The following is a 14,892-nucleotide window of genomic DNA, read 5'->3' as shown; positions in this document are numbered from 1 at the left end:
TCTTTAGTTCCTGGAATGGGCCGAGCTGTCCCGGCAGCCCATGGCTTCAATGCAAAGTCATCAGCCTGGTTTCTGCTTTCCATTTTTCAACCTTTCTTGTAAGCTCAGCTTGAAAAATGATGTCGTTCCTTCTCTGTAAAATTTCCGAGTTAATGTGTATGAAGCACTTAGAGCAGTGCCTGGCAAATTATTAGCAACATAAAAGTGTTAGTTGTTATTCTACTTTTTTACAGTACTTCTATATATTTGCAGCGGGGAGGCTTTTCAGTATTTTTAGTCCAATATATTACTAGATGTGGAAGTATGGTTGCATATTTCACAGCATATACTAAAAGTAATTTTTATTCTATTTACATTTGTTTGGTAGGCAGTTTACCCCTGCATATACTAATGTAACTCTACCTCCCTAAAGTCACATAAAGAACGCTTATGTAACTTAGAAATGTGTGGTACACTTATAAATATATAAATTTTTGTGTAAGCTATGATCCAGCAGTTTTAAGTCTAATATCTGCAAAGAGATCTGGGTTACCAGTCTTCCTTTACCGTAAAAAGTAGCACAAAATAGATTAATTGTAAATTTTATGAGAAATTACACTTTTATTGATTAAAAGCATAATTGTCCGTGTACATACATGTGAAAACAACATTCATATATTTGGAGACATCACATATATATTTTCTGTATGACTGCATAGGCTGTATATAAAAGTATAAGTTCAAAGCAGTGCCATAAGTGTTAACAATTACCGATATTTTCATTTTGCTGTACTTTTCATCAGAACTGCTGGGACACATCCGACATTAAAACATATTAAGATTCTAGAAAGATAATTGATGACAATAATCCTCTAAATAAATGCAATTTGGAGGTGACATAGCAGCTGTCTAGCAAGGTACACCCAAACCACAGTGTACATTCAAGTTAAAAAGCTTTTCTAGTTTAAACACATTTTTAAATTTCCTTTCAAAAAGTACACCGATCATATTTTAAATATATATCTTAAGTACCTAATGCAAATATTTTTTCCCTTTCACCAAAAAAAAAAAAAAAAATTCTAGTGAAATCGATAGTGGGTGGGTGGTGACAAGAGAGATGCTTTCAACACGGGCTAGTAGAAAGGTATTCCATTTGCCACATCTTTTCCTCAAAAAGCAATCAGGATGAAAACATGTGGACAGTGGCCTATATAATTTGCAACTTTGAGGAGCTTGTTATATAGGAATATGTTCTTCATATAATTTTAACAATCTTTTCCTGGCCTAAAAAATTAGTTATGCTTATTATAGAGCAACTGGAAAATACAGAAATGTATGGAGAAGAAAATAAAAACCTCATAATGCTACCAAGTAGAGACACCTTACTGGCAATATTCTGGTATGTTTATTTCCTGTTTTTTTCCCTAAGCATAAAAAATATAAACATATACATATAAAATGGGATTATATTGTTTTTACAATTTTATATCCTGCTTTTTCACTGAATAAAATGGTCTTTAATATCACTTTCCCTTGCCCTTAATAGTCTTTATAGAAATTTATGAATTTAACAGCAAAAAAATACTTTTCTATTGAATGGATATATCGTAACATAAACCAATGTTAAGAATGGTATTTTTAATTTTATAGCTTTATATAGCTTTACAGCCTGTGCCTTCCCATGTGGCAGAGGAACCCCAGAGGCCAGCAGCCTTTTTTCTGAAAAGATATCGTCCTATTGATGCCTTAATTGGGACATTTTCATGGCCTCAGAACTGTAAATTTGTAACCGATAAACCCCCATTGATAAAGCCAATCCATTTCTGGTATTTTGCATTTCCACAGCCTCTCAACATGCAGTTCAATTGTCACATTATCTCCATATGTTTTTGTAACTCCTGGGAGACTGGAAGGGTCAGCAAGTGAGACTAGGAAACCATATCCCAAATATTTAAGGTCCTCTTCTCCAGGATCCAACTGAAAGGCAGAAATTCTGTGCCGAGTCACACATGGATAACTGAAGGTCTGCTGGTAAAGTTCACATGCTGAACTCCAACAAGCTGCAGGACGGAGTTGATGGGTTTGTGATCCAATCTGTTCCTGTCGCGGTGTATGAAGTGAACGTTATTACCTGGAGGGAGAAAGAATAAAAGGCTGAGGTTGGCATAAAAAGTATTATTCATTAGATTTATTGCTTACAAGGAAGCTTTTCAACTTTCAATTAGTCCAAAGGGAAAAAATTCATTACCTGGAGTACATTATATTCTCTACTTAATGCATAATAATTTTTAATTATGGTAATGAAGCACGACAAGGATTATAGTTAAATAAGAGTGATACTTAATGTTTTATGAGATCCAAGGGGAAAAATTCTTAAATTATAACCTTCTGTTAGGCGTCATTAAACACAATTAAATAAAATGTCCTGTAAAATAGACAGGAATAATACAGAACTAACATAGATAGCAAGCAGGAAAAGCACATCTGTTTCTTGAATATAATAATGGAATAAATCACTCACTTAAAATCTACTCCCAAATAATGATTTAATAGGCGACATTATAGCCCAAGAGGCTGAAAAATAAATGCATTAAGACAACCAGTTACGGTACCCTTAGATGTCCACAATCCTTTTATCTGCTCAAATAAAAGAAGTCAATTTATAGTCTAGGTTCTATTTACTTTGATTCTTGGACTCAAGACCAGAATTTTAACTTAAAACATTAGATTAAGTATTATAAGAGGCATGTTTTCTGCATTGAATTATCTGTAATCTAAAATAATCACTAGGTTTAATATAAATTGGCTTATTATCAAATAAGGCAAAATGAAATACTGGATTAACTATGATATAGATTTGTGTAAATAATTACACCTAGCTCTTTTCCTTAGAAGGGCTACATTTTTTCCAGGGAGTAATAGCAAAATATTCTCCCTATTAAGTATGTTCACAACTTTGCACACAAATGAAACTCTCCTTGGGCTCTTCATTCTTACACAACTGAAGGTGTGGCCCAATGACCAGAGCTATGGAGATGAGGGAGCCAAAAAATACCTCCTTCCAATTCTGAGGCTGGAAATAGGTCATTCAAAAATATGATGCAATTTCATTCTGGGTTAATTTATAGGACTCATTATTCTCATAAAACAAGGCTTTTTTTCTGCTAATCTGACTGGTGTAAATTCATGAGAGGGAGGGAAAGGGAAATCAAATAAAGAGAAGGATTTTAGTTCTAGTGTTCCAGCTATAAAAAGCCACAAAGTCATAATACTTGGTCAAATACTTCTTCTAAAGACTTCATTTCAGACATCTGGAATTTATCAAAGTAAAATTTAATTATTTAACTCTGAGAAGGAATGTTAACTAAAGTGGACGATTTTAAAAGGAAGAAGAACCAAGAAAAATCAGCTTATTGGCATGTCATGTACAGGTGCTTGTCCGTGACTGCAATATTGAACACTGTAGAGATTTTAACACTCAACACCTTTAGCAGAATGAAGCCAAGGGAATTTCAAGCAATGTAAACTGATCAATAAAACTGTTAAAAGCTTACAGTAATTCTCACTGAATGAGCTGCTGAGTCCCATTTCCTGTCCCTGATGTTGACTTGCTTTTTGACACCCAGCAAGTCTCCTAGTTTTAATTAGGTATAAAAAATCACGCCGGTCAAGAAGGCAGAGTGAGACACTTCGGGGCTCCATCCCCCTACAGAAGCTTTGAACCACCAGCAAGAACTGACAGAAACATCTTTCCAAAATCTCTAGAAAACAGTTAAAGGATTGCAGTAACAGGGCAAGCCAGCCAGGAATCAAGAAAAAGGCCATTTAGAAGTGGTGGGATCTCACCGCACCCTGGCTGCCCCCGCCCTCTTCCCACAGCCGGCTTGGCGTGGAGCCACCCGGGCTCCCAGTGCAGATCCCTGTCCCAGTTCCAGGGGGAGCAGAGTAACCCCTGTGCACCTACTGGGAGCATGTATGTCTGGCCCAATCTGTCTGGTAGTGGCCCGAGGGACTCAGCATCCCAGAGCTTGCCCTGCATGTAGAACGCTGTGGGGGAGCAGTGGAGGGGCTGCTGGCGCAGGGAGTGCTGGCTGTGGGGCATACGGTGCAGCGTCTAGGCCTATGAGGAAACGATTTCCTAGGGAAGACGGGACATTCATACCATGTCAACAGGGGATTTCTTAGGACCAAACATGCACGCCCGAGACAAGGCACATGTGCAGAAGGGATCAGGGAGGGCCCCACACTTTGGCCTGGAGCTATTCTCTAAACTCACTGTATGGATAAGCCCTGAAGGAGAGCACTTGCACAGGCCATCTGCAAAGACTGAGGAAAGTGTTTCCTTTTCTTCCCTCCTCTTTACTTATTTATTCTGTTAATTCCTGGCATTCAAGGAAAGCTCTGTCATAACCCTAGCTGGATACAAGTTTAAGGAATAGATGTCTCAGAGTCTAAATTCCCAGCGATAATACATTAAAATATCAAAATGTCCACGTTTAAACAAAATATTACAAATCATGAAGAAACGGAGTGATGGCCCACGTAAAGGAGAAGATTAAAACATTAGGAAGCATCGATGAGGACAATCAGACCCAGAACATTCCAGCAAAGACTTTTTAATAATGGTCCTAAATATGCTCAAATAGCTGAAGGAAAACATGCACAAAGAACTAAAGGAAATCAGGGAAACGAAAGATGAACACAAAGAGAATACCAATCGAGAGATGGAAATTACGAACAGGAACCAAAGTCAGGTAAGAACTTTGTATCTGGCAACACTGTCTTCCAAAAACAAGGGAGGAATTAAGACATTCCCAGATAAACAAAAGCTGAAAGATTTCTTCACCATTAAACCGATCCTATCAGTAATGCTAAAGAGAGTTCTGCAGGTTGAAAGGAAAGGACACTAGCCATTAAATCAAAGCCATGTCATTATCTTTACATGGGTAAATATAAACACCAGGACTATTGTATTTTTTATTTATAATTCCCCTTTTACATCCTATAGGATCTAAAAGGCAAATGCATAAATTATACTGATAAATCAGTGGTTTGGGACTCATAAGGTATATATATGTAATCTGTCACAAGAGCTATATGAAGTTGGGTGGATGGAGGCCTTTAGGAACATAATTTATATATGCTTTTGAACCTGTTAAACTGGTAGCAAAGCAAATGAGATTATTAGAGATTTAGAGTGTCAAATTTAAGATCCATGGTAACCATGAAGAAAATATCAGAGAATATGCAAACTCATAGAGACAGAAAGTAAAGTACAGGTTACCAGGGGTGTGGATTAGGGTCAATGGGGAGTTAATGCAAAAGGAGTATAGGGTTTTGTTTGGGGTGAAGGGAAAGTTCTACTAAGGGATGGTGGTGAGGGTTCTGCAACACTGTGTATGTGATTAATCCTACTGGATTGTACACTCTGGAGGGGGTAGGATGGGAAGATTTATGTTGTATTTATGATTCCACAATTTAAAAAAAAAGAAAGAAAAACTGAAGAGATAATGAAAATTAAGTGCAATACAGGATATTGGATGAGATCTAAGAATGGAGGAAAAAAGGCTCAAAATGACATTATTAAGGCATAAGAAAAAACTGGAATATAGATTGTAAGCTTTATATCAATGTTAAGTTTTTGGAGCTTGATAAATACACTTACAGTGATTAGATCAGTGAATATCCTTGTTTATATGAAATGTATATGGAAGTATTATGTGCCGAGGAGTATGATGTGTGCAACCTGCTCTTAAATGTTCAGAAAATAGACAGAAAGATAGATAGACAGATGGATAAGTAGATGATTGATAGACAAATAAATGGGTGGCAAAATGTTAAAATTGGTAGATCTGGGTGCCTGGGGGCAAGGGGTTGTTGGAGTTCTCTGTATGGGGTTTGTATTATTTTTGCAACTGTCCTGTAAGTATGAAATTAATTGCAAATAAAAAGTTAAAAGAAAATATAACAGATTCTTCTATTGACCAAAAAAAAAAAAAAAGTCCTGATGATTGTCCCCTATTTTGAAATGTTCACCTCCACTGAACTTTTAGAAAAGTGTTATAACCATAAAGAAATCACAAGAACAGAATCACAAATTTCACTGTCCCTTTCTCAAATACCCAAAATCATGCAGGCATGGAATGATAGGCACATTACATTAAATAAACAGACATCAAAATACACAGATGTCTTTGACAACAAAAATGCCCTCCTATGAAATCACAACATCCAGATTGTTATAATGTCAAGTTGCCATTTTCCTAGGGTGGCTGTTTCATGAAGAAAGTGGGTGGCCTGTGGACATCTAAAAGGCACAGCCACGGAACTGGTGAATCTGTGCTTTAATGCTTACCTGGACCTAAGACGAGGGTTCCACCCTGCTGAGCTGGGTCTCCTTGAAAATCAAACAGAGGGCCAGTCACTGCCCGCCACAGGCTCTGAATGCTTCCTGAGAGTGTATTTGACTTTACATGGGGGCTCTGTCCTGGAAATTAACTTTAGATGTTAGCATTTAAATGTCTTTAGATGATATTATATCATTTATCTCTGTAAGATATTAAGATGTTAGTATCTTTATAAAATATTCTTTTTTGTGAATCATCTTACTTTCTACTTGTCTTTTTTTTTTCTGTTTGTAACCAATCCTTTATTAAAACTGGTAACTTGCATACTTTATAACAGAACAACAAAAATAATGTTCAATATATACAGCCTTTGTATGGACTATTTGGCTATACACAAGGCATAGTGATAACACAATTCAATCTTCATAATAATTTGTGCACAAAAAAGACACCAAAGAGATGACATATGAATATTACAGTGAAATGACATCACAGGTTCAGTGAAAATTCAGTGTAATAGAAAGCATACCCATCGATTGCAAATGACATTCTTTCTAAAGATCATAGATCCAGGTCCTTTTCTGCCACAGAAAAACAGGCTGCAACAGATTTCTCAAATTGGTAGTGTTTCCTTCTTAATTCCCCATTTATACTCTTTAGCCTCTCAACCCACCAACCGGTGGCTATACTCCCTTTAAAGAGACATTGTTGCACAGACTGATAGATGTTGGTTTCCTCTTTCTAGACTCACAGCTAAACCCTTATTTCCCAGTCTTCCTTGCAGTTAGGTGTGGCCGTGTGAGTATGTTCTAACCAACAGAATGTGAATGAAATGATTCATGCTACTTACAGGTCAGCTCCTAAAAACCTCCCAGGCACAATTCTCCATGTTCTTTTTGCATTCTTGGAAGCCCTGGGTTGAAAATGGCAGAGCCACAAGACGGAAGGGGCCTGGGTGCCTGAATCACTTGGAGAAATACCCACTGAATAGAAACAACCATCTTGAACTTTAAATGAGCAAGAAATAAACTTCTATCATGCTATGCTACTGAGGCTTTGGGCTTTAGCTATCAGAACAGCTACTATGGCCCCCTTTCTCGTTTTCCTTATCTGTTGGTCTTTCTATTTCTGTTCTCCCAGTGACTGATACTTCACTTGACTTCCACTCCCTTCGCTTGGTCCAGAGCAAAGCTTCCCGTTCCTTTCAAATTCAACCTCTTCACTCTTCTTGCTCCTTATTTGTCTCCTATCTCAGCCCATTTATGCCTTGCTTTTAGCCTTTTATTTTGATGATTATGCAACCTTTTACCTGATTTCCTAATATTTCCAGATACCTATTATTTCCCTCCATCCTTTTGATTTCTTTTGTCTACATTATGATGGGCATTCACCAAACCAAGAAACAATACAGGCCCATTAGCTTAGAGACAAGGTTAAAAGACTAAAATGTATTCTTTTATAGGATTCTGTATCTGAATTAAAAATCCAGAAATCCACAAAGAAGAGATCATTTAATATTCTAAAATATAATAAAAGGTGATTCTACAACACAGAATTTAACACTGTTTTTATTTTTAATTAAATTCAGTTTTATTGAAATACATTCACACACCATACAATCATCCATGGTATACAATCCACTGTCCACAGTATGATAACAGTTATGCATTCATCACCACAATCTATCTCTGAACATTTTCCTTACATCAGAAAGAACCAGAACAAGAATAAAAAAATAAAAGTGAAAACACTTTGTTTTTGAGCACAATCTGATTTTGCCAATTTGAATTCACTTATATGTAAAACTCCTGTTTTTCAGTCTTCTTCTAACCCATTACTTGCTTGCAGTTAACTGCTTTATTTTATTCTTTGTGTTTACAAAATTTGTATTAATTTTAAATGATAATTTTATATCTTTTTACTGTCTTAATTTTCAAGAACTATTCTGAGACTGATCCTGAGATTTATGCCTTTATATTTTTCACTGAGGAACTGCTAAACAATTATTTTATGAGAACCTAATATTTTCTGTCTGGAAATACAGTACTTTAATACAGGTCAAAGGAGTTTAAAAGATTTTAAAATTCCCTCTCTAATAATTATAAGCATATATTTTGTTTAGAATTCATCTGTTTTCTTTAGAAATCCATAACTTTATTGTGGCAATGACTGGTGAGGTGTAAAGCGGAAACTCACAGTTTATATCTAAAGTGCTAAATGATACACAGAACTTAAAAATGTTGAGTCTCCATCATAGCACGTGAAAACAGCATCCTAAAAAGGCTGACAATCTGTAATTTGCAATTTCCCAAACTACAAACAGAGAGAGCAAGCATGTGCACACTGTATGCCAGCTCATCATTAGTTTCAATAAAGTTTAAGTTGCCTTCTTTAAAAACATCTGCAAAGGGATCATGCCATCTTCATCTCATAAAAGGGTCCCAGATCCATCTCCTCCTCTCCATTCCCACTTCAGGCCCTGATATTTCTTTCTAGCTTTATTACCACAAGCGTATCACAAATATCACTGGCTTGGGTTTGGCCTGCTCTGAATCCTCCTCCACAATGGGTATGTGATTCCATCACTTCTCTGCTTCAAACACTTGTCTGATTTCCCCACTGCCTTTGGAATAAATCCAAACTCTTTAGCACGTCACACCAGACTTCACATGAATCGGTCACAACCCTCTGGTGGCTCACACCAATTCTCCAACTGGCTCCTAGAACTCCAGCCAGAGACACGACCTGGAACAAGTTACGTGTTTCATGCCTCTGTGCTTTTGCACATGCTACTTTCTGTCACTCTTCCCCACCCTCATCTCCACCCGGCTAACTCCTTTAAGGGTGAGCTTAGACTCCACCATCTCTCCAAAGTCTTCCCAGACCTTCCCTCTCACCTTGCTGGCACAGGTATTCTTAAAAGATTCTCTCCTCTATTTCAGACCCTTAAACTACCCTGTAATCGTTTGTTTGCTTCTGTCTCCCAGAACAGATTAAAAGCTTCTGAATGGCAGGAGCTGTCTTTTAGCCCTGTCTGCTGGTGAGCATCCAAACAGTGGGTGTCCCAGACCAGAGCTGAGTGACATTTGTTGGGAATCAATGATTTGAGTTTGTTTTGAATTCTGTTATCTGGCATCTCAGAAACCAAGGTCTTTCTAAGTAAAACACATGTAACATGTTTAAATAAAGTTTATTAAGATCTATAGATTACAAGAAATTGTGCTAATGGCAGGGAATGTGGACACTATAAAGATGAATAAATTGTCAAACTCTTCAACTATACCACTAGGCCATCTTAAGTGCTATAATAGAGCTTAAATATAAGGTGCTATTAAAGTACAATGAAGGAAGCAACTGCTTCTGCTTGAAGAGCTATTAAGATCATGTTTGACTTGGGCTTCAAATGATAACTAGAATTTCATCATTTAGAGAACAAGGAAAGCCGTGATGCTAAGGTAAGAAAATATATGGACTTAATGTTTTTCTCTTAATTGGAAAGTAAAAGGTACTCATTGTAAAACATACAAATGCAGATGTAACTTTTCTCACTTCCATCCCACCGCTTGGGGTAAGCACTGCAATAACTTTTAAAACTATTATCATCACATGCACATATATACTATAGATCTTTTTATATTTATGAAAATAATTTTTGTTTGCACAAAAACAGAACTGTACTGAAAACACTGCACTGCAAATTGTTTTTCTCATTTATCAGTACTTCCCAACAGCCTTCTGCATCATTACACCCAGGAAATGGAATCTTTTAGAGTCTGGTGTATCTGTCTGGACCACTTACTAGAATCATTAAAAAAAACAAAAGCTTGATTTATGAATTTGCTCCCCTATGTATTACATGCAAACATGAAAATACACCAACAGCTTTTCTACTTAAGACATTGTTATGTCTTACCTGAGGAGGCAATTTCTTCACCTCTTTTCATTCCCAATCTTTTATAAATTTCTCTCTCAGGATCAACATAGATTTCATGAGAATACCCAGTCAATTTGCAGAAAGGCTAAAGAAAGAGAATAGCTGGGGTGTTTTACAAGAACAAGTGAGAGAAAAGTAACAGCAATCTAATGTAATTTGAGAAAATTTTACCTATGCTTAGTGGCTCAAATAATAAAATTTTTATGTCTGGAACAGATTTAATGTTAGGTTCTCAGTCTGCTAGATATTTACCTCAATATGATGGTAGGACGACTGTCCAATCACTATAAGGGTGACATTTGCTTCCTTTAGAAAAAAAACAAAGGACATGTATATTTTATTGGAAATTATGTTATGTTTTATACAACTTCCTCTAATCCAACTTTTTTATTCCATTCTTAAGCCACCTATAGGCTTCTAAAAAGAATGGAACAAACAGCAAAATTGTATGAGCCAGAGCAAAGAAATATATGCTAAAACGTTCAATTCAGATGATTCTTTTGCCAAACAGTAATTTCAAATGATACAAATGATACACTTCCCCCCAAGGTATACATAGAGAAACAAAAATAAAAGCTATTAAAGTTGGGTTATTTCATCAGACAATTTTACTTTTTTTACATTCCAGTTGACATCATCTGCTGGACTCAGATTCACAAAGGCTGCCCAATATCTTCACTCAAAAGCTCACCTGGAGATGAACCTACATATGGGCCTGAAGGAAAACATATGTATGTGGTTGTCATAGGGACAAGGGACCTGCATCCTATCAACAAATGCAAATTTTCAACTTTAAAATATAATAGCATTTCCTACAATGAACAAATATTTGGAATGTAATAAAAGAAATAAAAGGAAGACTATATCAATAACTTCCAGAATTTATGTTTTTGATAATCATTCAACACTTGAGAATAGGCAGATAAGTAACGTCAAAATGACTATCGTGGTTAGTACGAGTACAAGCAGACAACAACGAATAAACTAGGACAGAAATAGAACACGAACTCTCGTCTTTTTGGAGGTGTTGGAGAGGTGAAAGGAGGTGAGGAAAGTGTGACGAGGTTAAGAATCTGGCTTTGTGGGTTTCTGCACACTCCACACGCACTCACTGCCCTTCTTATAAATGACAGGCAACTTTCGGAAGGTTGCCCTGGAGCCAGTCCTGAAGCCGTTCACTCTCAGGAAACTCACTTGCAAAAAACTCTTGGGGATTTTGGCCAGATCTTCTACGTATTCCTTGCAGATGTAACACAGGAAATGCTGAAATTCCAACAGCACAAAAAGAATAAGTTAGCAACGTAACATGCTCCAGGACCTGAAGGGACCAAGTATTTTGTTATGCTAAAAACCAAGATGGGGGGGGAGGGGAGGTGTCAGAAACGCCGAATTTGCATTAAAAATCCGGCTGCACCCAGTCCGTCGCTGTGCCGTTCATCTTGCTGGGAAAAGGGCCTTGGCTAGGCAGGCTGTTTTCCATTCCCGTTAAAGGAAACGGGAGGAGCAGTTCCCATTCCCGAAGCCTCTAGTGGACGGGAAGGGCCAGGCCCGGCAGACCCTCCCTCTCGGGCTCTGGACGCTCCGAACGACCCGACGTGGCCCCCGCGCCGGGCTGTGGCAGCATCCCCGCCTGCCACCGTGCGGGCGTTGTCTGTGCGCCCGGCTGTCCGCGCTCACCCGCACGAAGACCACCACGGCCCGGCGCTCCAGGAACAGCGCGCCGAACGGCACCCGCTTCCCGGAGGCGTCCAGCACAGGCAGCTCGGCCAGCGCTGCAGCCAGGGGCTCCCCGTGCTCCGAGCCGGTCGGGGCTGGGGCTGCGCGGCCGCTGACCTGCCGTGTGACTGGGGCCGGGGCAGCCATCGCGCCCTGCGTCCGAGGGCCCGGGTCCGCGCCGGGCGTGACCAGGAGGGGCGCACTAGGAAGACCGGGATTCCGGTATGGCTGGCGGGCGGGGCGTTCGGGTTGGAGCGGCGGGAGGCGGGCGCAGGGGACGGCACGGGGCCCCGGGGGCGGGGCGCACGGGAGAGAGTCGTACAGGGCGGCTCATGGGGTCCCAGCCCGCGCAAAACGGGAACTGGACACCTCGTACGGGGTACGGGGGAGCCACGCGGCGCGAGGGCCGGGCAGGGAGCCGGTGGGGCGGATCTCCGCCGGACAGAGCGCACAGGGTGGAGCGGCCGGGGGCGACTCGTAGTGGTAGGAAGGGCGCAGGGGCGGAACGGGGTCCCAGCGGGCGGGGCACAGGGGACCGAGTGGCGGGGGAGCCGGGCGGGGCGCAAAAGTCTTGCAGCTCCGGGAAACTGCAGACCGCGCGCGGGTTAAACTCGGGGACTAAGGGTGGGAGGAGAGAGGGGTCTGGGGCGAGAAAAGAGAAAGCAGCCCTGTACTCCTAAGTCTCCTGGATCGATGTTAGTTCTTACCTATCTATTCAAGAGGCCCACAGTTACAGAGCAAATTAAAAGATATATTCTACCCAGGACAATCACATCTGTCATTCAATAGGATTATTGTTTTTCCTTTCATTCCGTTTTTAACCCACTCTCTCCTCAGCTCTGATACTTTTTATTTATTTATTTATTCAGAGATATCATTTACATATAGTGTAAAGTACCGGTCTAAAGCGTAGAGTTCGATTAATTTTTCTAACATTTTATCATGGAAATCTTCAAACATACCGAAAAGCTGAAAAAATGTAACACTGAACAACCGTATATCCACCACCTAGAGTAAAATTAACGTTGTTAGTTGTTATACGGTTGTTCACTGTTATATTTAGAGTAAAACTAACGTTGTTAGTTAATCTACGGTTGTTCACTGTTATACTTTTTCAGTGTCAAGGGCAGAGCTTTGCTCAACAGCAGCACTAACGTTTTACTCTACTTTATCACACATCTGTCCACTTTTAGATGAGTTTTAGCTGATTGTCCATCCCTGCCATTCACACCCCTATCAAAATATGGAAAATTTTCATCACTCGAGAAAATGCCCTCAGTTCCACTATTTTTAACAATCGGAAATTATAAACCTATTTCAGAATTGTACTGGGGTGTTTCAAGAGTTCATGTCACTTCCAGATCCTTTCTAGCTAAGGCTGTTGACCAGACTCTTGACGTGAGGTTCCCATCCATGTGTCCTGTGTGTGCAAGTGTGCGCAAATGCACGCGCGAGGAGATTGGCAGAAAGGGGGTCTGTGGGGTTGGATGGCTGGACATCAGTTTTGTAGAGGAAGTCCCACTATGTATCAGGTATTTTGCCAAGTAGTCTATTTAAAAAAAAATACCTTATTTACCTTTTTTTAAAAACAGTTCCCATATACCACTCTATTATTAACACCTTAAATTAATGTGGCACACTTAAGATTCATGAAAGAACATTTTTATAATTGTACCATTAACTGTAGCCCATCATTTACAATAGGTTTCACTGTGTTACAGTGTCCTGTGTTTTTTCTTTTAATTTTTATTGTAGTAACATATATATGACCTAAAATTTTCCCTTATAACCACATTCACAAATATAATTCAGTGCCATTAATTACATTCAGTGTTGTGCTACCATCACACCAGGTAGCCTTTTAAGCAGGACTCCTCTTCCACCTCAGTTTCGCTGAGGGCGGGCGGAGGAGAATTGAGGAATTTCTGCAGCCTCCATGAAACCCAACCAGCTTTAGTCTTGAAATGGGGTTTCTCACGAATGGTGGCCTTGTGTCCAAGACATCCAGGGCAGGACCAGATAACATTCAGGTTCTTTGTCTTCATAAGTGCACTCATCCTTCAATGTGGATTTGGAGTTCAGAAAATTCACTCCTGTCTATGGCATGTCTTGTTGAAGCCCCTCAGGGCAGCCAGTGGCGGGGGCCAAGCTTTGCTCACCAGGATGAGACTGATGTGACTCAGCCACAAAGTGTAGGAGAGGCTGATTCTGAATCCTCTGACTTTCAATGGTGTGCCAACTGAAGACTTCTAGTTTACTGAATGCCTTTAAATGATTCCAGTTTGCGAAGTCCCGAAGTGGGTTTAGAAAAACTTTAAGCGTAGATCTATTTCTAAATCAAGAGACAGTGTGTTATTGTAAAGGTTCCTATACTGTAAGCTCTTAGAGCAGTCACATCCATTCCTGAGTTATAACTATTATTTCTAAATTCTGATGCTGTGCTCTTTGTGTATAACCTGGTAATTCCCTGGAAATTTGGATGTCTGTGTGACTCCTGAGACTTAGAGTTAGAATTCAGCAGCTCTGTGAGTCAGTATTACTCCACACAGCAACTCAAAGAAGCTGAAAAAGAGATCAGACTGTAATTAGAGATATGAATGAAATGGACTTGGGTAGGACTAAGGTAAATTAGAATGCAGGGTAAAGGGTGATATTGACTGTATTTTAAAACTCCAACTTCTGTGTGAGACCAAAGGAAAAGAAATGTATTTGGTACAAAATTTATATTTTCTGTATCACACTATCTAATTTAACCTGTCTGGTAAGTTAATATAATTAAACAATGTAATTACATAGAACCTAGCATAGGAAATGAGATCTTGTTATTCTGTACTGGCTAATGTAATAACCCAATTCATCTCAGAATATTTTGGGCAGAAAATAAAAATGTATTTGCCAAGTCCCCTTGAGAGACTG

The 14,892-nt window shown here is 39.3% G+C and overlaps 2 protein-coding genes across 7 annotated transcripts in view; both read right to left on the bottom strand.

The window, feature by feature from the left end:
* Positions 1-569: 569 nt before the first annotated feature.
* PRXL2C (peroxiredoxin like 2C) lies at positions 570-12,340 on the bottom strand. 4 transcript variants are annotated; one of them, XM_037798229.1, is made up of 6 exons: positions 11,938-12,337; positions 11,455-11,523; positions 10,513-10,566; positions 10,240-10,345; positions 6,335-6,376; positions 570-2,110 (listed from the first exon to the last, which is right to left on the bottom strand). In XM_037798229.1, exons 1-6 carry the CDS (start codon positions 12,121-12,123, stop codon positions 1,983-1,985), a joined length of 585 nt encoding a protein of 194 aa, XP_037654157.1. In that variant the 5' UTR covers positions 12,124-12,337; the 3' UTR covers positions 570-1,982. The 4 variants fall into 4 exon arrangements, with proteins under 4 accessions (XP_037654157.1, XP_037654155.1, XP_037654158.1 ...); XM_037798227.1 differs by having other exon boundaries at positions 6,335-6,466; positions 11,938-12,319; XM_037798230.1 differs by lacking the exon at positions 6,335-6,376 and having other exon boundaries at positions 11,938-12,340.
* Positions 12,341-13,368: 1,028 nt separating this feature from the next.
* Positions 13,369-14,892, bottom strand: part of LOC119505353 (zinc finger protein 782-like) — a 96,420-nt gene continuing 94,896 nt past the window's right edge. For 2 of the 3 annotated variants that reach the window (XR_005210719.1, XR_005210726.1), the window contains one exon: positions 13,369-14,538. The gene's annotated coding sequence lies outside the window, so the exon portion shown is untranslated. The remainder of the gene's footprint in view (positions 14,539-14,892) is intronic. The other variant, XR_005210720.1, reaches the window with a different exon arrangement.

This window comes from Choloepus didactylus, chromosome 10 (assembly GCF_015220235.1).
Source record: "Choloepus didactylus isolate mChoDid1 chromosome 10, mChoDid1.pri, whole genome shotgun sequence".
Classification (NCBI taxonomy): Eukaryota; Metazoa; Chordata; class Mammalia; order Pilosa; family Megalonychidae; genus Choloepus; species Choloepus didactylus.
Note: the sequence above shows the minus strand (reverse complement) of the source record. Positions and strands in the feature narration are given on the sequence as shown.